General features: G+C 55.2%; 1 protein-coding gene across 3 annotated transcripts in view; it reads right to left on the bottom strand.

The window, feature by feature from the left end:
- ZNF362 (zinc finger protein 362) overlaps positions 1-22569 on the bottom strand; it is a 40098-nt gene extending 17529 nt beyond the window's left edge. Inside the window, exons 1-4 of one of the 3 annotated variants that reach the window (XM_023258429.2) lie at positions 22433-22569; positions 8457-8582; positions 3060-3123; positions 2625-2871 (exon numbers count right to left, since the gene is read on the bottom strand). In XM_023258429.2, the coding sequence (XP_023114197.1) occupies positions 2625-2871; positions 3060-3123; positions 8457-8494 (349 nt within the window). In that variant the 5' untranslated portion in view covers positions 8495-8582; positions 22433-22569. Of the gene's footprint in view, positions 1-2624; positions 2872-3059; positions 3124-7535; positions 7609-8456; positions 10018-22432 lie in introns of those variants that run through there. The other 2 variants (XM_045035501.1, XM_045035500.1) reach the window with 2 other exon arrangements.
- Positions 22570-22985: the final 416 nt, after the last annotated feature.

Raw genomic sequence — 22985 nt, 5'->3', positions numbered from 1 at the left:
ATCTACTCATCGAAAAAGGTAAGCTCCAGAGATGGACACATGTTTGTGTCACCCACTGGCAGTGGAAGGATACATCTATCACCCTCAGTGGAGGGCTGTTTGGTACAAGCCATTGATGTGTCAATGTACCCAATTTTTTTAAAAAAATGTTTAACATTTATTCATTTTTGAGAGACAGACAGAGACACAGCTTGCATGGGGGAGGGGCAGAGAGAGAGGGAGACACAGAATCTGAAGCAGGCTCCAGGCTCTGAGTGGTCAGCACAGAGCCCGAAGCGGGGCTTGAACTCACAAACCGTGAGATCATGACCTGAGCCAAAGTCGGACGCTTAACTGACTGAGCCACCAAGGCGCCCCTGATGTGCACAACTTCTAGAAATTGCCCGCAAGGAAATATTTGCCCATGAGCACAAACATCTGTGTACAGGGCCCTTCCATATAAAATTCTGCTCAGACAAAACTGGACACAACCTGTTTGTCCTCAGCAGGGGCTGTGTAAAGAGATGTGGGCCATCCTCACTGTGAAGGACTGGGCAGCCACAAAAACAAGAAAGACTCTGTGCAGTGACGCAGAGAGAATGCCCGGATGTGCCGCTGTCAGGTGAAAAAGCGAATCATAGACGGTATGAACCCATCTGTTTAAAAGCACACACACCTAAACCTCATATGTATGTAATAGACAATACACATGTGTGTGTGAATGTACAGGAAGAGATCTGAGAAGACACATCCAACTCAATTTGTGTATGAAAGATGGCTCACTCTAGGGAGGAAGAATACTTTTCTGGCAAAAGGACATTTCCATACTTTATCTAGCTGCTTCTATATTATTTGATTTTTTTACCTGGTGAATTCATCCATTTTTTACATCTGTGATTAAAGGATAAAGCAAAATAAATTATAGAGAAAACATATGAAAATGCTAACAGTAGTAGGACTAGGACTAATTTTTTCTCCTTTCAGGTTGTCTGCGAGTTCTCAATTTTCTGTAAGGACTATGCATTACCTTTATAATTAAAAAAAAGCATTAAATATGCTTATGATAGAATGCTTATGACAGCAAGTTAAAGTCACGGGTACAGCCCTACTACAAGCTCAGCAAAACACGCACACATATTAAAAAATAAACAAAAAAGATGGAAAAGGAAGGAAATGAACCAAAGGGCTCTCTAAGCGGCTGGGTTAGGAGCTGGGATTATGAGTGGGTTTTTTCCCTTAGTTTTTCTTTTTTCCAAATTTCTTTTAATATGCTTATATTACTTTTTTAATATTACTTTTATAATGAGAAAAATAAATTTAATAAAGTCATAATAAGGGGGGAATGCGCAGAGTGTCACTGGGGCCTCAGGGAGGCTCACTGGGCCCCATAATTCCTGGGCGTCTGAGAGGAGGGGGGAATGAGGAGAGAGGCACCCGGCCGTTGGTAGGGGTGAGCCAGGGGAGGAACAAAGGCCTGGCTGCTGTGGCCTCCGGAGAAAGCCTGTCCACCAGGCTCTGAGGTAGGCATCAGGCAGACCCAGCCCCGTGACAATGCCTCAGGATGCCCCCAGCACCCCAGTCCCAACCTACTCAACACTGAGCTCACCTCTTTCCCCCACCCCCTCCTGTGATCCCACTTCCCTGGCGGTGCCTGGGATGCCCCCTCACTTCTTCCTGCTCCTCACCCCTATGTCCAGTCTAGCATCGAGTCCTGTCCATTTCCCTCGACGTGTCTCAGATCTGTCCCCTTCTCTCCATCCCCACTGTCACTGCCTGGTCCAGGCCACCACCCTCTCCTATAGATCTCCCTGCCTCCTGCCCTCTCACCAAGCCAGTCCCCACCTCGCAGCCAGACTCAGCTTTCCAACCCAACTCTGAGCATCTCCCTCCCCTACTTACAAATCTTTCATGGCTCCCCACTGACGGAGGGTAAAGTCCAAACTGCAGGGGTGGCCCACAAGGCCCTTCACATCTGGTCGGCTTCCTCTCTAGTGTCAGCAGGACCAGCTAGAGCCAATGGACTCTAGAACCCACATGGGCTCTGGACCCACACGGCCTGTGTCTGCCTCCTACCGACTGTGCAACTCTGGCTCACCTTCCTCATCCGTTAAATGGAGAGGTTAGGGTGCACACGAAAGTGCTGTCTTAGAAGTCAAAAATGGTCGACTGTTCAACCTAGTACTAGCACTACCCACCTCACAGGACTGCTGGGAGTAATAAAGGCACACTGCTGGCTACACGCTGGTGCTCAACTGGAGTCAGCTGCCATATTGTGAGTGTAGTCACCATCATCATCACCTGGCCCTTCCACCCACCCTACGCTTGCTTTCTACACACATACCCGCGTAGCACGAGCTGTTCCCTCTTCCTGCTCCGCTTCCCTCATCAACAGCCAACCTTTCCCTGCACATAAACCCTTCCCCCTCACCCACGGCGGGTCTGGTCAAGGTTCTTCTCTGGATTCCCTAAGTTATCTGGCACTGACCCGCCCCCGTCCTGTCAATGTCACGCGTGGGGTGGGATGGGGGAAGGCTGGGGCGGGGAGGGGAGGGTTGTCCTCCCAGACTGGCCGGGGCCTGGGGAGGGCGGGCTCCCTCCGCCCCGCCCCGTCCTCGCCGGCCCCGCCCACTCCCGGCCCGCCGTACCTGTGACGGTGCTGGTGGCCGGCCGCGCGTGCAGCGCCACGTCGGGCTGCGGCACGGCCTGCGGGTGCAGCCCCGGCACCTGCTGCAGCTTGGGCAGCGACATGACGGCTTGGCTGCTCTCGGCCGGCGCCGGCGGCACCAGCAGCGGCTGCTGCGACGAAGCCGACGTGGGCGGCAGGTGAGGCGGCCGGATCTTCTCCGCCATCAGCTGCTCCTTGATCTTGTTAATCAGGACCAGGTTGTCCAGCTGCGGGCGGGAGAGGAGAGGCACTGAGGGGGTTGGGGCCGCGCCGGGCCCCTTCCCCGGGCCGCCGGTCCCCCGCGAGCCGCGAGCCCTGAGCCCTGAGCCCCGTGGGCCGGGCCGAAGCCCGGGGCAAAGCAGAGCAGCTCCAAGAGGGGGAGGGCGGCCGGAGGGCGACGCTCGCTCAGTCTTACCTGGCTGGGCATGGTGGGAGGAGGGGGCCAGAAGTAGGGGTTGTTAAATCGAGGCTCGGCCATCCTGCGGGGAGAGAGCGACTGTCACAGGGACCCTCCCCAGCCGCCTGGGGCGAGCTCCCATCAGCTATACCCACTCAAGTCTGGCCCCACGTCTGGGACCCCCACCTCTGCAGGGCCCTCACCCTGCAGCAGGGCAGGCCCCTTACCAGGCCCGGGCAACCACGTCTCCAGGCTGAGAAGTCAGGAATTCAGTGTCTCCCTCCGTGGGCCCCAGAGGGCAAAAGTCAGAGACAGGCCAGCTATGCTCCCAGGTCCCCCATCACCCCGATGCCCACAAACTGATCCCCATTCCCCAGAAGGGCCTGAAGCTGCAGAGCCCCCCGTGAACCCATGGATTGATTCCCACCCCACCAGACAGAGACACACTGGGGAGTCTTGGGGCAACTTCGTAAATGGCCACAGAACGGAGGCAACCGCCCAACCCTGATCCCTGCCCTTCTGACCCCTGCCCCTTTGAGTGCAGACAGCCTCATCGGAACATGGGGGGCATCTTGGGTCATCAGATACAGCCTTTCTGAAGGGCAATTTGGCAAGATGGTTTACAGAGACCCACAGGATTACTGCCCTTTGACCCAGGAAATTGTACCTCTGGAAAGTTATCTTCAAGAAGCAAGCACGGGCACGTGCAACACTTTACCTACAAGGACGTGTCCGCACGCTGTGCTTAAGGAGGGGCTTGAGGAGGCTGGTGGCTAGGGCAGTTGGGGGCTCTTCAGTAGAAGTATGTGACAGCCTATCTGGTGGCCCTCACTTCTGGCAATTTCCTTGGCAGGCTGTGCAATTAGGCCTTTCACCCAGAGCAGTGTGAAGGATGGGCCTTCAGAGCTATCTTACTCTTCCAGAGGGTTCAAGTCTTCCTGCAACCCTAGAGTAAGTCTAGAAGTGACTTACAGGGACCGTGCTGAACGGAGTTTTCCATTAGGCCTTACTCCCTATCAAAATTCTCTTATTTATCTTGCTCCTACAGTAATTACTAACTAAATACCTACTGGTATTGTGTTTAAATGACTGTTTGACCGTCAAGGCCAAAACGAAATGCCTTCCACCTCATCTCCTGGTCTTAGAAGCCTGAGGAGCCCCTACTAGAATGGCAGGCAGAGGGGTTTAGGAGAAAATTCTCAACACAATCTAATCTCAACACTTTAAGAAAGATCTTTTACATAAATTATTCTTATAATCTTTACTTGAGAAATAGGCACAGGAGGTATTATTACCCCATTTTATAGGTGAAGAAACTGAGGCTTGGAGAGAGGGGAAGGGACCTGTCCAAGACCACAGGCTAGGGCACCAGAGTCAAACTAGAAAGTGGATTTGCTCAAGCCCTTTCCTCTGGGGAGTTCGCTTTGCAACCCCCCCCCCCAGTCCTTGGTTGAGCAAATACTCATATGCAAGTGGCCTACAGAGAACAACCTTTGCCCTTTCACTCCCAGCCTGGGGGCTGGGTAGGGTCTGAGCCTGGCCAGGCTGAAGGTCATAGTACCCTCCTCTGGGGTGGCTGGGTCGGCCCCTGCCCTCTAAGGGCCCTCCTGCTCCCTCTATCCGCAGACACCAAGCTGCCCTTTCCCTCACAGCCCAGAACAAGACGCACTTCCTGCCTGGAGTTCTCCCTGACTGTTCCAGATCCCTTTCTCAGAAAGACCTCAACACAATAACAGTGAGGAGGCTGCCATTTACCAAGTGTCTATCCTGTGCCAGGCCCACTGGCACGGAAAGGCAGGTACTCTCATCATCCCCATCTTACAACTGAAACAAAGTTCAGAGAGGTGGAGTGACTTAGTCAAGGTCACACAGCAAGTAAGTAGAGCTGAGATTCCCCCTCTAATCTGCCTGACTCCAAAGTCCAGCTGATTAGTCCCTTAGCTGTTCAAGGGAAAGACAAGGCATCCTGACTGCAGGCTTGTGAATATGCCCTGTCTTAGGATACAATGGGCACAGCCCGGGGGCAGGCACCCACACATCCAGAAGCTGTCCCTCCCAGCTGTTGTCCACCAGGGAAAACGTGAAGGGAACTGAGCTGAAGAGCCTGGGAGAGGAGGCTCCAGGCTGGGGCGGGGGAAGGGGAGCCGAGAACTGGATACACCTGTCTCACTCATCTCAGCATCCCCAGCAGCCAGGCCTAGAGGTGACCAACAACAGGAGTTGTATGACGGAATGAATACATGAAGGAATAATAATCAGAACTCAAGACAGCCACATACAGTTCGACGGTTGACAAAGCTCTTCTGTACCCACAGGCCTTCTCCTCAGAGCCCAAGGAAGCAGGGAATAGTCTCATCCCCATTTCACAGAGGGAAGCACTTTGCTCCAGGCCACAAGGACGGAGGCAGCACTGCACCGCCAGGTTGGGCACTGGCTCTCAGAGCCTCAGTCCTCCTCATCTGTGAAATGGGGTGAAGCAGGCTGCTCTGCCTCATTCCTGCCCTGCCCCACCCCGGCCCAGGGCTCTGTCTACCGCACCAGCTGTTCCTTGGCATTTCCTCCTCTTCAGCTCAATGCCAAGTTCAGGCTTCCCAAAGCCCCTCCCTGGCTAGGGAGGTATGGGGAAGAAGGTGGCTGGCCTAGGGTCCCATGGCTGGAATAGAGCATCCTCTCTGCTACTTGTCTGGCTCCTGGCCAGGCAGGGATGGCCCCTCGCCCTGGCTTGGCACAGGCCCACAGAAGGGAGGGGTCTGACCTGGGCCACTTAATCTGATCCCCGCAGTCTCTTCCTAATTTCTCCTCATCCTCCTCTGGCTGGTCTTAAGTAATTTGGTGATTCAGTCTGTGACCCCTGCCCTGGTGTATACCTACTGTGTGTCAGATGCAGGGAAAGCAGGCGGGGGGGGGCGGGAATTGGCTGAGCTCCTACTGAGTGTCAGGAACACTGCTAGGAGCACTTCAGGAGTATCTCGTGTGAGCCTCCCAGAAAGCCTGTGAGGTGGGTATCCACCTCTGCAACCCTGGGACCTACGTGACCTGGCAAGCCGTCGCAAGAGGCGAGTGGGGAGGGTGGCTAGGGCTGGGCTAAGGCGCCCAGACCTTGTCTTAAGGGAGGGGTTTTAAGCAGGAGAAAGACTGGTCAGGTGTGTGTTTACAATAGGTGGACAGCAGAAAGGCATTCCCAGCAGGGGCCACAGCTTGAGCAGAGGCATGGAGGTCTGAAAGTTCAAGGCAGGTTCGGGTCCATGAGCAGCCACCTTCAGGCACCAAAAAGAGAGCTGGAGAGGGGAGGTAGTGGGGGTACGGAATGCCCACTGAGGGGCTGGGCTGGGATGCTGGTGGGGAGAAGGCATCAAGGGAGTGTGCTGGGCTGGGGAAGCAACAGAGTTAAGGGGCCTGAGGTCAGAGGGCACAGCCTGAGGGCAGGGGCAGGGGAGAGGAGATGGGGGCAGGGGCAGAGGGGCCAGGTGGGCTGCGGCTGAGCATTCCCGTGGGGACAGGCAGAAGAGACACTGCTGGTGGTCGGACAGGACGTGCACACTGGGCTTCAAGCCCCAGAGAGAAGCCCAGACTGTGCTGTGAGCCGTGAAACACCGAGCCCTGACCCTTACAGCGGGCCAAGCACACTGTCATTTCATTTTTCTGGCTCTAAAAGGTGAAGAAAGTTGGATGGGTGGGTGAATGAAACACCTAGAGCTGCTTCTGTAAACAGCATCCTGATGGCAGCCGGCCCATCTATCCATCCATCTGTCCATCCATTTGTTCTCGATACGTTCTCTGGGCCACACCGGGACCAGAGCTGGGGATCCTGAGGCAAACGGGAGAGTCCTGCCACCCGGGAGCCCCAAGCTAAGTGGAGGAAGCAGACATGTGACCCCTCAAGCGTCTACCAAAGAGAACTCTCACCTGAGACCAGCTACATGCCACCGAGGACCTTCACGTGGTCCAGGCTGACCTTTCATGGCCTCACACTGCCTCAGCCCTCTGTGAAGCTCTGTGTGCTGTGACCCTGGGCTCCTCATCTCAGCGTCTCTCACAGTTCCCACCCACAGGCCAGGCTTTTCTCCCCAGCCACCTCGTCCCTGGGTGGCCCATCCACTCTAGGATTTGAAAACCCAGCCAAGCCCCAAGTCTGCACCCCCAGACCAAGCCTGCCTCTGGAGCTCCGGGCCCACCTTCCAACTACCTCCCTTTTGCTGTCTCATGGGCTGATAGACTTGGTCTTCCCCTAGGACATGTACCCCCTGTAGCCATCCCCGACCGCTCAGATGCTCCTGCCACAGACACACACGGGTCCCCAACACGTCCCTGCCCTCCCCTCCCAGCTCAGATCCACCACAAGCCGCATCCACGGGACTGCATTTCCAAATTCTCCCTCAAATCCACCCACTCCTCTCCCCGAGTCCTAGCTATGATCACCTCACCTGGACCATGGAACAGCCTGCTTTGTTTAGAGCCCAATGTACCTGGATTCAAATCTCGGCTCCAACTCACCGGCTGTGTGATCTTGGGCAAAGCACTTGCTCCTGCCCCTCAAGTAAGGGATGAGCAGCCCAGAGCCAGGGACCTGACCCAGGATGGAAAAAAGGATCAGGGAGGACTTCCCAGTGGAGGTGATGCCTGCTTTGGGTCTTAAAGGATAAGTGGGAGTTAGCCAGGCAACAAAGGAGTGGGGAGCATTCCCGGCAGAAGCAGCAGCCTGAGCACACCCCCAGAGGTGAGAAGCAAGAGCGCTGTGTGAGGAGAGCTGAGCGTTCCAGCGAGGACTGGGAGAGGGGGGAGGAGGCTGGAGCAGCAGCCAGGACCTGACCTAGAAGGTCGATTCCTGAATCCTAGGTCTGGAGTCTGGACTCGAAGCAGTGGGTGATGGGGCAGAATCTGTGGTCTAGAGAGACCCCTCTGACTGCTGCGTGCGGAAGGGACTGGAGAGGCCAGGAGAGGGGCAGCAGGAGGACACCCGTCGGGAGGCCCCTGGAGAATGGAATGGAAGTGAGAGGCATGGGCCGAGCCGGGCCAGGGAGGAGAGTGACCGAGGAGGCCTGGCTATTTGGTTGGAGCGGGAGGCCAAGGAAGCATGCAGGTCGCCCCCCACCACGTGGCCCAGGAGGCCCTCCGGACACCCACGCAGACAAACATGGTCACAGGAACATGCAGACAGCACCAAACTCGGACACACATGACAGACACAGACCTGTGGTCCCACATATGGACAGATGGGGACACAGAGCAGGAACCCACAGCTGCCAAGACAGGTGGGTGCTGTTACAGGAAGGGGAGTGCACACGGCCCCCAGGGGAGATCCAGGGGGAGGCAGTGAGGGCACTTGAAGTTGGGATGAACACAATTCCTTAATCCCCCCCGCAAAGAACAAACCCCTCATTGACAGATTTCAACCTGGAGTCACAGGTTCCTTACCTAGAGTGTCCTTTCCCACTTGGTGAACTTCTACTCATCCTTCAAGACCCAGCTCAAGTGTTCCCTCTTCTACGGAGCTTTCCCTGAACCCCCAGTCAGTCACTTCCTCTGTGTTCCCAACAGCACCTTGTATATGGGAATAACAATAACAATAACAATAATAATAAAATGGCAGCTACTATTGATTTCAACACCTACTACGTGCCAGGCACTGTGCTGAGTGTGTCATATGCATCATGGCACTGAATCTTCCCAATGATCCTGTGAGATGTGCATTTAACAGAAGAGGAAACTGCAGCTCAGAGAGGTTGACCAACCTCCCCAAAGTCACACAGCTAGCAAGTAATGGAGTTAGGACACCACCCAGGTCTGGTCCAGCACTCCAGCGCCGATTGGTATGCTTATCTGTTTCCCTGGGTGACTTCCCTGCCAGACCACGAGCTCTTCACAGGTATAACTAGTGCTCATTCATCTTTGCCATTCCAGCACCTAGCCCAGAGTGGTCTCAGAAACTCTTTGTGGAATGAAAAAACACAATAATATTGACTACCTTTTCTTGAGCACTTACGGTGGGCCAGGAACTGTGTCAGGGCATTTTTACTGGGGCATTATTTTACTGGGGCAATAGACCCATGATACAGATGAGGAAACTGAAGTCCAGAGAGGTTAAGTAACTTGCCTGAGGTCGCAGAGCCAAGTCTAGATTTAAAACCAGATCTGTCCACGACCGTGTCCCAGGAAGGTGGCCCCTGAGGCCAGCCTTGTAAGCTCCATAAAGGGGCACTGAAGAAGGGGTACACCAGGTGGCTGGGGTGGTCCAGGTACAGACAAACAGACACAATGCAGACAGGCAGCCCAGGGTGGCATGTGACTAGCCTTGCCCGCTGCAGGACAGCAGGGTGCGGTTAAACAACCCTGTCCCACCCCCATCCCCAAACCATCCCACAGGCATCAAAAACTGCGATCTGCCCAGACCCCATGGCCACAGAGGAACGAGCTCCCAACAAAGCAAATGGGAGAGAGCAGGACCCAAAATGGTCCGGACACTATGATTACAAGGAGGCAAAAATAAAAACCTGCGTCAGAAAAAGCAAGCTGCAGGGAACCACACCCAGAGGGAGGGCTGGGAGAGGTGGCTGGAGCTGATCTGGTTTTTGTCTTTGTTTCTCTGATTTCCAGATTCTCCGTGACGCCGTTCAGTTGCTTTTATAATGAAAACAATAAATTTATTCTCAAAGAAAAGACAGAAAACTGTTGGCAGCTCAAGGCAGAGGGGGAAGAGATAGAGAGTCTGGAGGCACGGAGGGGCAGGGGTGGGATCAGGGTCAGCTGGTGGTAGGCACTCGACTGACCACTGAATGCCAGGCCCTGCACCGCCCCGTCCTCCAGGAAGGCATGACCTGATTGGCAGCGGTGGATGTCAGCAAGGGCTGCCCAGCAGAGGTAACATTCGCTGTGCACTGTGAGGCTGCTTTTAGGATTCTGCAGGGTAGGGAAAGAAGGTCTCCAGCACCTTCTCTGCCCGGGTCCAGGCTCTTCGGCTACTGCAAGAATCCCTTCACTGGTTTCCCCACCTCTACCCACACCCCCCATTCCACTCTCCTTCTGCAGTCGCTGCGAGATTTCTAAAAGACAAAAGCAAATCACAATATTCACCTCCTTAGAACCTTCCATAGCTCCCTACTTCCCTCCAGACAAGATCTGGATTCCTGGGGCCTTGTATGTCTGGTCCCTGCTGACTCTGTGGCCTCGATGGCCACCTTATACTCTGCCCAGCCAGACAGAGATCCCCTAGTGCTCCACTTCCCTTCTTACTTCCTCACCATCAGTCAGGCTGCCCCCTCTCCCTGGAACCGTCTGACCTCCCCACTTCACTAGCTAACTCCAGATTATCCTCAAGCTCCAGCTTATGGACCACTTCCTCCTGAAAGCCTTCCAAAACTGCTCTACCTCTATCACCTCCTGGGCTGTGTTGGAGCCTCTCCTCTGTTCCCTTTGTGCCCTACACATCTATCATCAGAGCACACATCCCTGTATTTTCTGTCTGTGTTCTTGTCCATCTCTGCTGTTGGACATGCTCTCTGTCAGGGCAGAATCATGGCTGGGTAATTTATCTTTTAAGCCCTAAGAGCACCTGATAAGTGTTTGAATGAATGAATGAATGAATGAATGAATGAATGAATGGATGCTCAATGTGGAGGCAACTGAGTGTTATGGCCTAGACGGAGGGAAGTCCCCTCCCCTCCCCTGGCACTAAATCGTCCCCATTGTTACTCTGTTCCCGGTTTCCTATATCTAAGCCCTATCTTCCTAATTGGCCTGAGAAGGGGCTATGTGTGCTCTGTAAAGGCTAGCAGACCAAAAAGGATGTTAACAGCTAATAAACAGAGAATAGTTCTGCTTCCCTGGCAGTGAAAATGAAATGAGGTTCACCTCTTAAAATAGCAGAGAAATAAGAAAATGATAATACGCTATGCTGGTGAGGGTATGATGAAATTGGCACTTCTATGCATTATTGGTGGGAGTGCAAATCGGAACATTTCTAAAAACAGTCTGGCAATAACGTGACAAGAGCTCAAAAAAATGTTCAGACTTCCTGGCCTAGTGATCCCATTCTTGGTCATCTGTCCCTAGAAAATAACCCAAATATAGACAAAGGTTTATGTACAAAGCTGTTTGCTTCAGTGGGGTTTTTTTTTTTTTTTTTTTTTTACCATATTGAAAAACTGAAAACAGCCAAAATTTTAAACAATGGGAGGATGGCTCTGTAAATCATGTTACACAGTGACATAGTCTACAACCATTAATAACGGCCAGTGTTTACCGGCATTGTAATGACTCATTTAACTCTCATATCAACCTTACAAGGAACTGAGGCACCGAGAGATTAGGTAACTTGCCCAAAGTCAAGCGTGTATGGTTTGAACCCAGAAAGTCAGGCTCCAAAGCCCACGCTTTCCACCCTAACACTGGATCTTTTAGAAAGGACTGGAACCCCACTGCACTCATGCAGCACTCGTGATACATTTGTCAGGGGGATGGGGTAGGGGAGCACATTTTCTAAATTGGACGGACGGACGGAGCAATGATATCCATATAAAAACCAGGTACTGAGAGGAGGGAAGGAAAAGCCAGAATGCTAACAGTGACGGTGCTTCCGGCTTGGGGTGAGAGCAGAAATGGCAGGTTTGGACTTACCTCATTTCCCTATTCTGACTTTTCTGCAGGGTAGTTACGTGACTTTTTTAAAGGAATATTAATGAAACTATAGGTTCAGCAAGCTTAGGCTAAGCAACACAGCCCAACCCCTGCCCACAGCTCCATTAGGATTCTGGCCTCAGGCCCTGCGGGTTTACCCAGGAGGAGAGAAGGGCTAGGAGAGGGCCAGGAGCTTGCTCAAGGTCCCACAGTGAGCCTCCAGCCACACCCCAGACCCCAGTCAGGAACACAGAGTCAGGAAGGGGCTCCCCGTCCTGGGTGGAGGCTTCGGAGGGGAGGCCCAGGCCAAAGCCTACCCAGGCCACTCACTCCTGCTTGAAATCTCTCTCGGGTTCCCATCACTTCTGAGGTATGGTTCAAAATCCCCAGCACAGAGGCCTTTGCCAGTGAGGCTCTGCAGGCCATATGCATCCCAACAGGTACATCCCCATGGCCTCCCTCCTTCCAGCCCCACAACACCACCTGCAGTTCCCCCAAAACAAGTTGCTCTTTCATGTGCCTTTGCACAGCCTGTGTCCTTCCATCATCCAGCGAAAGCCCTGCCAGGTGCCCATCAACCACCAGTCAGCTCAGGCGTCACAGCCCTAGGGAAGCCTTCCTGCTCACCAGCCCCCCCCCCCCAAAGCTCTATTTGCAGCCTCTCCCCTGAGCTCCCACAGCCTCCTGGGCCTCCTCCACCACAGCACTGATCCCACTAAGCTAGAATTGCCTGGTTCCTTGTCCACCCAGTCCCCGGCGTAGCTGTGAGCTCCCCGAGATCAGAGCTTGGGTCTGGTTCTTAGTTACAACCCCACACCCCAACTTGGCTCCACAGCGCACCTGGCTCTTCTTTCAAGTCTCAGCTAAAGGTCACTTTCAAACTCTCCCTAGCAGAAAGTAGATTACCCTGTTATCCATACCCACAGCCCCCCTGCATTCTCTGCCATCTCTCTATCAAGCCTCTGGAAACTCCCTCCAGTCGTGCCTCGAAAGGACAGGGCCACCAATGCAGCCCCAGAGCCAAGTGCTGGCCACACAGTAAGTGCTCAGGTGCCTAGTTCATGCTAGGTGCTCAATAAACGTTCACTAAGAGAGAAGGGCTGTGCCTGAGAGAGGAGGGGTCTGTCCACGTGGGCTTTGAAGACTGAGGGCTTTGCCAAGAGAGCCAGAGGGTAGAGGAAGAGCATTCCAAGCAGAGGGGCGGTGTGCGCAAAGACATGGAAAACTGGCTAGCTTCCCAGGGTAGCTAAGCGTTCTCAAACCTGCTCCCTGCCCCAGAGTGGCAATAAGCTGATGCTGGGGCTCAGGTGAGCTATGGGGTGGGGGCGCTCCTGGAAAGATGCGTTCATCCCATTGAGGGATGCACGAAGATCTCATGAAGGTGGGACTTACTAAAGGAGGAAAGCAGAGAGGTCAAGAGAAGCCAGGGAAGGGCAGGCCAAGGAGTAAGAAGTACACATGCAAAGGCCCAGAGGCAGGAATGCACAAAGCATCACGTTTGGTCTGGCGTGGGTATGGTGCAGGAATTTGCAGAGGAAGAAGGGAAAGGTGTCTGGGGCTGTTCATAAAGGGCCACAGTTCCAGGCTGAAGTGCTTGGATAAAAGGCCATGGGGAGCCATGGAACGTCTCTGAGCAGGGGAAGGCCACGGTCGGGGTTTTCAGTGGACAGGTTATTATGGGGCCAGAAGGATGGCCTGGGAGGGACAAGCAGGAGATGGTCGAGGAGAGAGAAGCTGAAGTTTGCCATCTTCCCAGCTTGAGACCCCCACGCGCTCCAAGTTGGCCTCTCACGACCCCTCTGCCCTCCATGTGTCCCCACTCCATGCAGCCCAGAGTGCTGAGCCCCAGCTGCTGGGCCCCACCCTGCCTCCAAGAGCCAGGCCAGCCTAGGGAGCTCGTGCCTGGGAACTCCCTGTGGGGACCGAGGCTCCCGAGGGTCCTGGATCCAATTAGGCTGGGTTTCCGCGGCCCCGCAGGGCTGGAAGGGCAGTTTTCACTGAGGGAGGGACCGATCCGCAGAGCGGGGGGCTGCTATCTGTGCCCTGGTCAGTGGTAGTCCCTCCCGCGCCCTGCCCCACCCGCTCTCCAGTACCAGCCACCCAGAGATACCCAGGGCAGTTACGCTGTCTGGGAGCCTCGGTGCCCTCATTTACAGAATGGGCCAGGTTCCCCTCCTCAGGCAAGAGAACCTGAGGTTCTCTTTCATGCCACCGTGCCTTTGCACAGCCTGTGTCCTTCCATCTGGGGCCATCACCCAGCTGGAGCCCTGCCAGGTTCCCATCAACCACCAGTCAGCTCAAGTGTCATGGCCCTGGGGAAGCCTTCCTGCTCACCGCCCGGCTGTATTTGCAGCCTCTCCCCTGAGCTCCCACAGCCTCCTGGGCCTCCTCCACCACAGCACTGATCCCACTAAGCTAGAATTGCCTGGTTCCTTGTCCACCCAGTCCCTGGCATAGCTGTGAGCTCCTGAGGTTAGTTACCCTTCTGCTGGCTTAGAACACATGCCCTTCTCTGCTTCCATCTCCCCTGGGGACTCCCAGCTCCCATCCCCACACGGAACTCCTTCTGCCGGCGTGAAATGACAAGAAGAAGAAGTAACTGAGCCCATGTTCCATGCCAGGCACTGTCAGACAGTTGACAAGCATTTCTCTCAGGCTCCGAACGACCCTGTGAAGTAGATGCTGTGAGCATTTCGAAACACGACACACATTCAGAAAGATGCTAAGAACGTAGACGAACAACTAAATGACTTCTTAGAAAACACACACCCCGGGCACCCCACAGGCCCCGACCCCATGTCCCTTCTCCCATCCCCTGAGGGCCCCGCCCTCCTGGCTTCTACCCCAATCTCTTCCTTGTTTGGAGTCAAGAATGGGGCTCCGGCTCAGTCACACAGCTGATGAGGGCAGAGGGAGCTTGAACCCACTGCCGCCAGCTTGCTGTGTGACCTTTATAAAACAGAGTTTCAACGAAATCACAGCCTGGGTTCCTGGATCCTCTGAGGGACAAATAGCAACTGAGGGGCTAAAAGCAGTTTCTGTACAAAACAGCCCGGGTCAAAACCCCAGCTCGGGGCCTTGAGATTGTTACCAAACTGAGGATGACAATGGTATGTCCACAGGGCTGTCGCTGTCATTTGGAGTTCGTAGGTACCCAGTCTTGAGAATGGTGCCTGGTGCAGTAAGGGCTCTGTAAGCCTTAGCTATTGTTGTTCTGTTAGGTTCTCTAAGGCGTAAGGGAGCCCTTCCCAACATTCCAAAGACCCACATGGAAATCTGACCAACCAAGGAGGTGAACTGGGCTGGGGTGGGGGGAGTACAGCAGCTCAGGCAGGCTTTCAGGACCCCCAGGGGCTGCTCCGCCAACTGCTGGAGAGCCAAGTCTGGGATTAACTCCAAACGGGAGAGTCGAATGCTGAACCCCCCGGGCTCTGGCCTGGTCCCCAGGAGCTTTCTAGACGGGTCCTAGAGGTCCCAGGCTGGGAAGCCCTGGCAGGTGGTCACAGCCTGTTCTCATGCTATGCCTCAGGATCCCCGGGGGGCGGGGGGGGGGGGGGGCAGGCAGCCTGTGGGGCAGGTCAGACAAAGCATAGGCCTGGGGTAGAGGCCGGCAAAGAGAGTGGGCCCTAAGCAGGGCAAGTCAGCAGAGGGTTGGCTGGTCAGAGAAGGGGAGGGCCCAGGCTAGACGCCTGGAGAGGGGCAAACAGGCCGGGGAAGACCTACTACAGGCCCTGCCACACCAGGCCCACCTTGCCCTTGCCCTTTACACCCTCCCTTTACGTCACCCCCAAGGTGATGGTCTTGGGGCCATCACCTTCTCCATGTTCCTTGATTTCCCACTTCATGGTCTTTGCCCAGGCCATTCTCTGGCCAGAATGCCCTTTACCTGGAACACTTCAGCACTCCCTCCCAGAAGCACCTCTGCCCTACATACACCACAGTAAACCTAAAACCAAGAAGTTATAGGGAAGCGTAGCTTCCCAGAGAAGTATTTCCTTCCTAGCATTTGCCAAAATCTGTAATCAATCACCATCCGTGTGCTCTTTGGTGTAATGTGGGTCTCCCCCGCGAGGGCAGGGACCACATCGACGCTCCTCACCTCTACCTGCAGCAGCATCTAGCACACGGCCTGGGATATAGTAAATGCTCAAGAAATACCACTGAATGAAGGGGAGAAGCTGAGCTGCCGGCTCCACCGCCGCAAGCAGATCCAGGCAGGGCATGGGTCCACACGCCAGTGCGAGGGTACACCAGAGGGCTCATGCGCAAGGCCCAGGATGTGAGGCTACGCCTTCGTGGGTGGAAACGAGCGTGTGCCTGCAAGATGCACCTACGTGTAAGACACACGCGTGCCCAAGTATGCCCGTGTGCAGATGATGAAGCTGGTGTGGGAACGCACATGAGGGACAGGCTTGCAGCAACGCATCGTTTCCTGGGAGGGTATAGGCGGGGGTGGTAACCCTGTGAGTGGCGGGAGTGCATGTGTGTGTGTGATGTGTGTGTACCGTGTGTGTGGATGTGCACTCCAGCAGACGTGCCTCCTGAACTGCTGGCTCCTGCAGGCCCGGTTCAGGGTATGTCTGGTGGTGTTTCTGAAATAGCAGGGGAGCAGCCCAAGTTGGCAAAACCGGGCAGGCGGAACACGTCAAAGACCGTAGCGAGGCGCGCCTGGGTGGCTCAGTTGGTTCAGCGTCTGACTCTTGATTTTGGCTCAGGTCGTGACCTCACGGTTGGGAGATCGAACCCCGCATCGGGCTCCACACTAAGCATGGGGCCAGCTTGGGTTGGGATTCTCTCTCTCCCCCTCTCTCTGCCCCTCCCTCTCCCTCTCTCCAAATAAATAAATAAACTTAAAAAAAAGGGATGGTAGTGAAATGGTTGATAGTGTGATTACGTATGAATGTGCATGTTTAAGTGTATCTGGGGGTGTGCCCACCCCAGCCAGGTACCCTCCCCCTCATCAAAGAACCTGAAATGGCTAGTCTGTCCCCTCAAGGAGCATGAAACCTTTGCCCAAAGCTCAGAGAAGGACCCAGATGGTGGGGGCCCATCTCCCCCAGCTGTATCCTATAGCTATATGGATGAAGCAGGGACAAGGCAGGACACTTTGGGCCCCAGAAGCAAATCCCTTGGCGTTCCCTACACACCTTATCCACTGAAGACACCACTTGGTCCCCTCCCCAAATCCTACCCAGTCTCCAAAGCCCGGCCCCAGCCGCAGGTTCCAGGAAGCCATGCCCACCTCTTCAATCCCACCCAAGTGCCAGGCAAGGCACCGGGCCCCTTATGGGGCCTGTACATCCAGGAATGTGACCCCTTTATGGATGTAAGGAGACGGGTACTAAAGAGGGAGCAGCTTCCCCAACAAGCACTGTTCCTGCCCTTAAACCCCAAGCCACATACTGTGGCAGCCTGTTGGCACCTGGGGAGCAGAAAGCGTGCCACGCAAAGCATTGTAAGGTGTGTGTGGCCTTGGACAAGCCCTACCTACTCCTCTCCCTTCCTGCTTTATTCCCCCAGTGGACAGGGTGAGGTTTGCCTGGGTAATCTGTGAGGCCTACCTCTCTCCAATTAGTGCATGACCTAAAACTCAAATGATTCTCAAGGAATTGGGTACATAGACATCATCAGAGGTAGACTTTCTTGGGGCTACGTGGAGAGAGAACTGTCCTCTTTCCCCGAGTACACCAGGTCTGTCCGATACCCTGGTGCCTAGCACAGTGCTCCAGGCACAGGAGGAGCTCGGGACCCATGCTTTGTACACACTCATTCTTTCACTCACCCGTACATTCAGCACCGTGCACCAAAGCTGTCTGCCCTTCAAGGAGCTCACAACTCAGTGGGGAGAAAAAGGCTGCCAAAGTCATGAAATCACAAGGTCAAAAGCACTGGGACTCCATAACGCTAACATCACCACCCAGTTGTTATTCACAGGGGAAGCACAGCACTTTACACTTTGTAGAGAAAATCTTTCTGGCAAGGACAATTTGTCTGACAAGAAGAGGCTGGGGGCGCCCCACCACTCCAGCTGAGATCAGAGGCCCTTTTGTCAAGGATGTGGGAGGGGGATTATTGCTCTGTGCAGGGGCGGGGAGTGTCGGGTGAGGCTGGGCTTCCCCTCAATAGCTGTAGGATTCTAAGGAGTCCCAGAGTACTGGGTTCAAATCCTGAAATGCCCCCACCAAGGTCTGTGGACTCGGGCAAGTTACCTAGTCTCTCTGTGCCTCGATTTCCTCATCTGTAAAGTGGGGGTGACGACAATGAGAATTTAATACGTTAACACTTATAAACTCTCTTGGAACGTGGCCTGATCCAAAAGAAGTACTCTGCACTGCTAAATAAGTAAGGCAGAGAAAGTCCTTTTTCTAAGATTCTAAATCCCAGATCAGAGCACACGAAGACTCCAAGTGTCAAAGGTTCTGAGACTGGAAGAGACGGAGATTCTCAGATCCCATGATTTAATCACCTCGTTATTTCCTAACAACAGCCTGGAGCCTCCCGGGGGAGAAGAGGACAGAGCTCAGTGTCACTTCATCTCCCAGGCGCTGCTCTACACGCAGGGCCACTGCCACACCTGGGCTCCTGGCATTTCTTCACCTCCACTAAAGCCCCAGCCACACCGTGCTGGCAACACCTGCCGACTCGCCTGCCAGGGGCTGAAGCATGTTCAGCAGTGTAGACAGGCAAGAAGTGCAAATAAAGAATAAATAAGAAAGCTTCAGATACTGATAAGGGCCACAAGAGAAAGTGGAAAGGCGCTGACGTGACAGAGTGGGAAGCTATTCCAGAGCAAGTGGTCAGGGAAGCCCCTCGGAGGAGGTGACATCTGAGCGGAAACCTGTGAGACAAGAAGGTGCTGGCCGTGCAAACGTTTGGGAGGGTTCTAGGTGGGGGATATGCAAAGGCCCTGCCAACAACCTGTAAATTCAAGGTGCAGAAAGAAGCTGGTGTGGCGGAGGTGGTGGGCCTGGGGAGGGGGTGTGCAGGGGGGCCAAGGGCTCCAGGCAGACCCAGACCACGAAGGGCCTTGTAGGCTCACAAAGAACTTTGGATTTTTTGTTCTTTGAAATGCCCTGGAAACACTGGAAGAATTTCAGCAGGGGCACAACAAGCCAGGGCAGGGTGTTCAGGGTCCCCATATCATTTCGCTCATTTTGACGACATCATGATGGGTTTCAAAATCAAGGCGGGGCTGAGGTTGGTGATCAGCAATCCTTACCATCCAGGTCGCATACACTGAGCTCCTACAACATAGCCTGGCCAGGGCTTGGAGACAGCCCAGACACTCTTGTTATCACTCCCCCAAACCCACAAGAGATTCACGGTGTACCTCATTTTAAAGATGAAGAAACTGAGATTGAAAAAGGGGAAGAATGTGCCCAAAGTGACACAAGCCATGCAAACTGTGCAAACTGTAAAGTCTGATTCACAAATGGGACTTGGTCCCAGGACCTGGATCCACCATCATGATGGTCTGTGGAACTAAAACCATTGATATTTTTAAGCCTCCTCTTCACCAAAAGACTTTCCCTGTGACACATGTAGGCACCCACAAATACTGCCCTGTGTTCCACGTACCCGAAGTCTCATACCTCTTCCCCATTGGCTTCAGAGCCCGGGAAGACTGTACTTGTACCTCACGTGGCCATCCAACCTGTGCTGGTAAGCTGGGGACTGGATGGATGGAAGGATGGAGGGATGGACTACCGAACTGGCCAACCACTAAACTCACAAATGGATAATGAAAAGAATAAAGGGATGATCTAGAAAGCCAATGAACAAATAAACACTGACAGTAGTGGAAGGAAGGAAGGAAGGAAGGAAGGAAGGAAGGAAGGAAGGAAGGAAGGAAGGAAGGAAGGAAGGAAGGAAGGAAGGGCTGGCTTTGCTTTACAGAAAGGCAGGGCAAGGAAGTATCTGCCCAGGAAAGGACAGGCCAGGCTAGCTTCAGACCCAGTCCATACCTCACCCACACACAGCTTCCTTTCCATCTGGGGCCATCTTGCCTCCATTCCCCAAGCCTGAAAATAGCCTATTTCTCAGCCCCTGGACAAACCCACGTCTCTGGTGAGGTGTTGGCCATTATAGTACCCGCTACCCCATCAGCAATCACCACCAGCAGCAATCACTGCTTCCCAGGGCCCAGTGGAGCCTAGCAGAGGGTAGAGTGGTTCACTCTCCCTCTGTGTGTCTCATGGAGGAAGGAAGACAGGAGACCAGGGCTCCGGTCCTAGCTGGGACCCAAACTGACTTCAAGCCACTGGCTTCCCCTCTCTGAGCCCAGGTGACCTCTCGGGAACTCTTCAGCTCTGACATTCTATAGGGTTGGGGCCTCTAGATTTTTACACAGTCACTGGGTCAGCAGAAGAATTTGAGAGACCAAACACTAGAAGGTAGGGGAAAGTCCTATCTACAAGCACCAAAGTCCACCTAGAGGCCTGGACAAGGAGTCTGGAGGCTTGTTTAAGCCCTCATCTACCACTGCTTAACATCTCCAAGCCTCAGTTTCCTAAATTTTGAAATGGGGTTAAATATCCCCACCTCGACAATTTCAACCCAGGTGAGTTTCAGGGAGAGCCTGATGTGGTAACAACCATGTACCACACTATGCAAACTGTAAAGTTCCATTCATACACCAGGGTTACCATGGTCGGTTAGCGGGCAGTGAAGGGTGACGTGCTGTCCTACTCCAGTTCAGTTCTGTACAAAATGATTCTTCCAGCAGTCAGGGCCTCCACAGAGAACAGTGGAGAGGGCCCAGAAGTGGGAGCCTAGACATCTGGGCCCTATCTCAGCTCTCCTAACTGGCAGTGTGACTTTGAGCAAGTCACTGCCCCACTCTGAACCTCAGTTTCTTCAACTGAAAAACACCTAGCTTGGGACCCTCTGGCCCAGGCATGCCAAGTTCTGCAGCCCTGAACCCCTAACCACCCGCCCCCCCATCCCACCCCGCCTTCAATCCCTGACTCTGCCCTCAGGGAGCTCACATTGTCATGTGGAGACAGGATACAAACCAGGAGTTGAGAACTAGAGGAGTCTCCCCTCCTGGAGATGCTGGGACAGGGGCTAGAAAAAGACTCAAGGTCCTTCCTGAACAAACTTTCCCGAAGAGGGAAAGACCAGGCCCAACCTGCCCCAGAGCCTTGGACAGCGCCTGGGCCTGGCCTTCAGACCCTCCTGTAGCCTTCAAAGCCAGCAGACTCTGACCTGTCCAGCAAGATACTTCAATAACTTTGCCCAAGTCCAAACTACCTCCCAGAGAGGTGCCTTCAGAGTGTGGACAGAAGTAGCAATAAAGGGTAGGAGGACCACCAGGGAGAGGCTCAGACTAGCAAACGAGTGCCCCCCACACACCGACCAGCCCTCTCCTGCCCCTCCCCTCAGACAAAACCCACTGGGGCCCCCCTAGCCTGAACCCTGACAAAAGCCCACCACCCCGGGGGGTATGTGTCACCAGATGCCACCTCCAGAGGCCAGGAGGCCCACGAGATCAAAGAAGGGGCTCTCTAACTGCCAACCACCAAACACCAAACACACTGCCGGAGGCTCCAGAAGCCACCCCAGCGCCCAGGGCATGATTCCTGCCTACAAGGGGGCCCCCTGGCCACCCATGAAGGAGACACCCCCACATCCCCACACACACTGCTCCAAGGCAGGACAGGGGAGAGCAGGATTATTTCCTCATGCCAGGGGTCTGAGTTGGAAACCGCGGGCCCATTCAGAGCCCCTATTGCCATATTTGCCAAATCTGTGGATATAGTTCCTTACAATGCCATTTTTATAGAGCCTCTTCCAAAAAGACATTTCCTGGTCCCCCCAAGTCCCCATCACCAACCCTCCACGTGCCCCCCGCAGCTCTGAGGAAACCGGCAGTTAACTTTTTCCCAAAAATCCTGCAAAGGCGGCTGCCTGGGAGGGGGGGGAGGGGGGGAGAAATGGGCCGCGAGATCCTTTCGCGGCATTTCACCGCCTTCCGAAAAAAAAAAAAAAAAAAAAAGCTAAAAAAAAAAAAAAAAGAAGAAAACTTTCGGAGTTAACTTTAAATTCCCAGCCCTCCCCCCCAAATCGCCCAGCGGCTTCCTTTTTTTTTTTCCTTTAAAGTGCAATTGCATTGTGTCTCACCTCCCCGAAAGGCTCGCGGCTCTCGCCAAAGAAAAGGAAAAAAAGCCAACCCTTCGGGTGCCCCCTCTGCTTCCAGCCGCCTCTCCCACATTCTCAGACAGTTTTATTAAAATTTTCAGACAAAAGAAAAACAAAAATGGCAGCCTGGCTTATTTTTAAAACAGGACAGGGACGCCATATTCTGCAGATCTGCAAAAAAGGGGAGAAATCCGGCACTGGCCGCTCCACCGGGCCGGCTGCAAAGTGCGCGAACCGCGCCGTTTGCAATCCGTTTATTTGCATTAAGCCCCATGAATCATTGTTTACCGGAGAATTGCAGCAGGTTTGAATAGCCCGGCTTAAGAAAACACACACACACACACACACGCACACATACACACACACACACACGCACACGCACACACTCGGAGAGCAGACCCAGACACGCCGCCGGAGACACTTCCTACCCGCGCGCCGCCGCCGCCGCCGCCGCTCCGGGCCGGGCCCGAGGCGCAGGCGGCCCCGGGCCCTCGGAGCGCCCCGGCCCGCGCTGACAGCGCCCGCGCCCGGCCCGCGCCCCAGCCCGCAACTCGGCGCAACTTTCCCGCGGGCGGGCGCTCGGGCGGGCGCCCGCCGCCGCCGGGCCCGCTCCCCGCGCGCCCCGGGCCCGCACGGACCTGGCTGTGCTGGCGGCGGCTCCGGGACGCGGCCGCAGCCCCGCGCCCGGCGGCCCTCGCAGGGCCGGGCTGGGGCTCCGGCTCCGGGCTCCGGCTCGGGCTCCGGCTCGGTGCGGAGCCGCGCGCAAACCTTCCGGGTCGCCTGCTGTTCACTTCTGGGTTCTGCAAGCGCCGAGGAGGCGGCGGCGGCGGCGGCGGCGGCGGCGGGAGGCTGGGTCTGCAGCGCCGCGCGGCCCCCCGTGCGCTCGGCGAGCCCCCGCGCCAGGCGCCCGGCTCCGGGGGGGCCGCGTCGGGCCCCCGCCTCTCCGGCTGCGCAGCCCGTCCGGCCCCGGGGGCTCCCGCGAGTGGGCAGCGCCGGGCGCGGGCGACGGCGCGCGAGGGGAGGGGGCCGGGCGGGGGGCGGGGGCGGGCCGCACGCTGGGGGCCCCGCTCGGGCCCCGGGGCCTCGTCTCGCGCTCGCCGCCGCTGCCGCCGCCGCCGCCGCCGCCTGGCAAAGTTGCGCCGCGCCCCCCGCCCGCGCCGCGCCCGAGGCAGAGCCACAAAGGAACTCCTC

The sequence above is a fragment of the Felis catus genome, chromosome C1, assembly GCF_018350175.1.
Source record: "Felis catus isolate Fca126 chromosome C1, F.catus_Fca126_mat1.0, whole genome shotgun sequence".
Classification (NCBI taxonomy): Eukaryota; Metazoa; Chordata; class Mammalia; order Carnivora; family Felidae; genus Felis; species Felis catus.
This window is presented reverse-complemented; position numbering and strand designations above follow the sequence as displayed.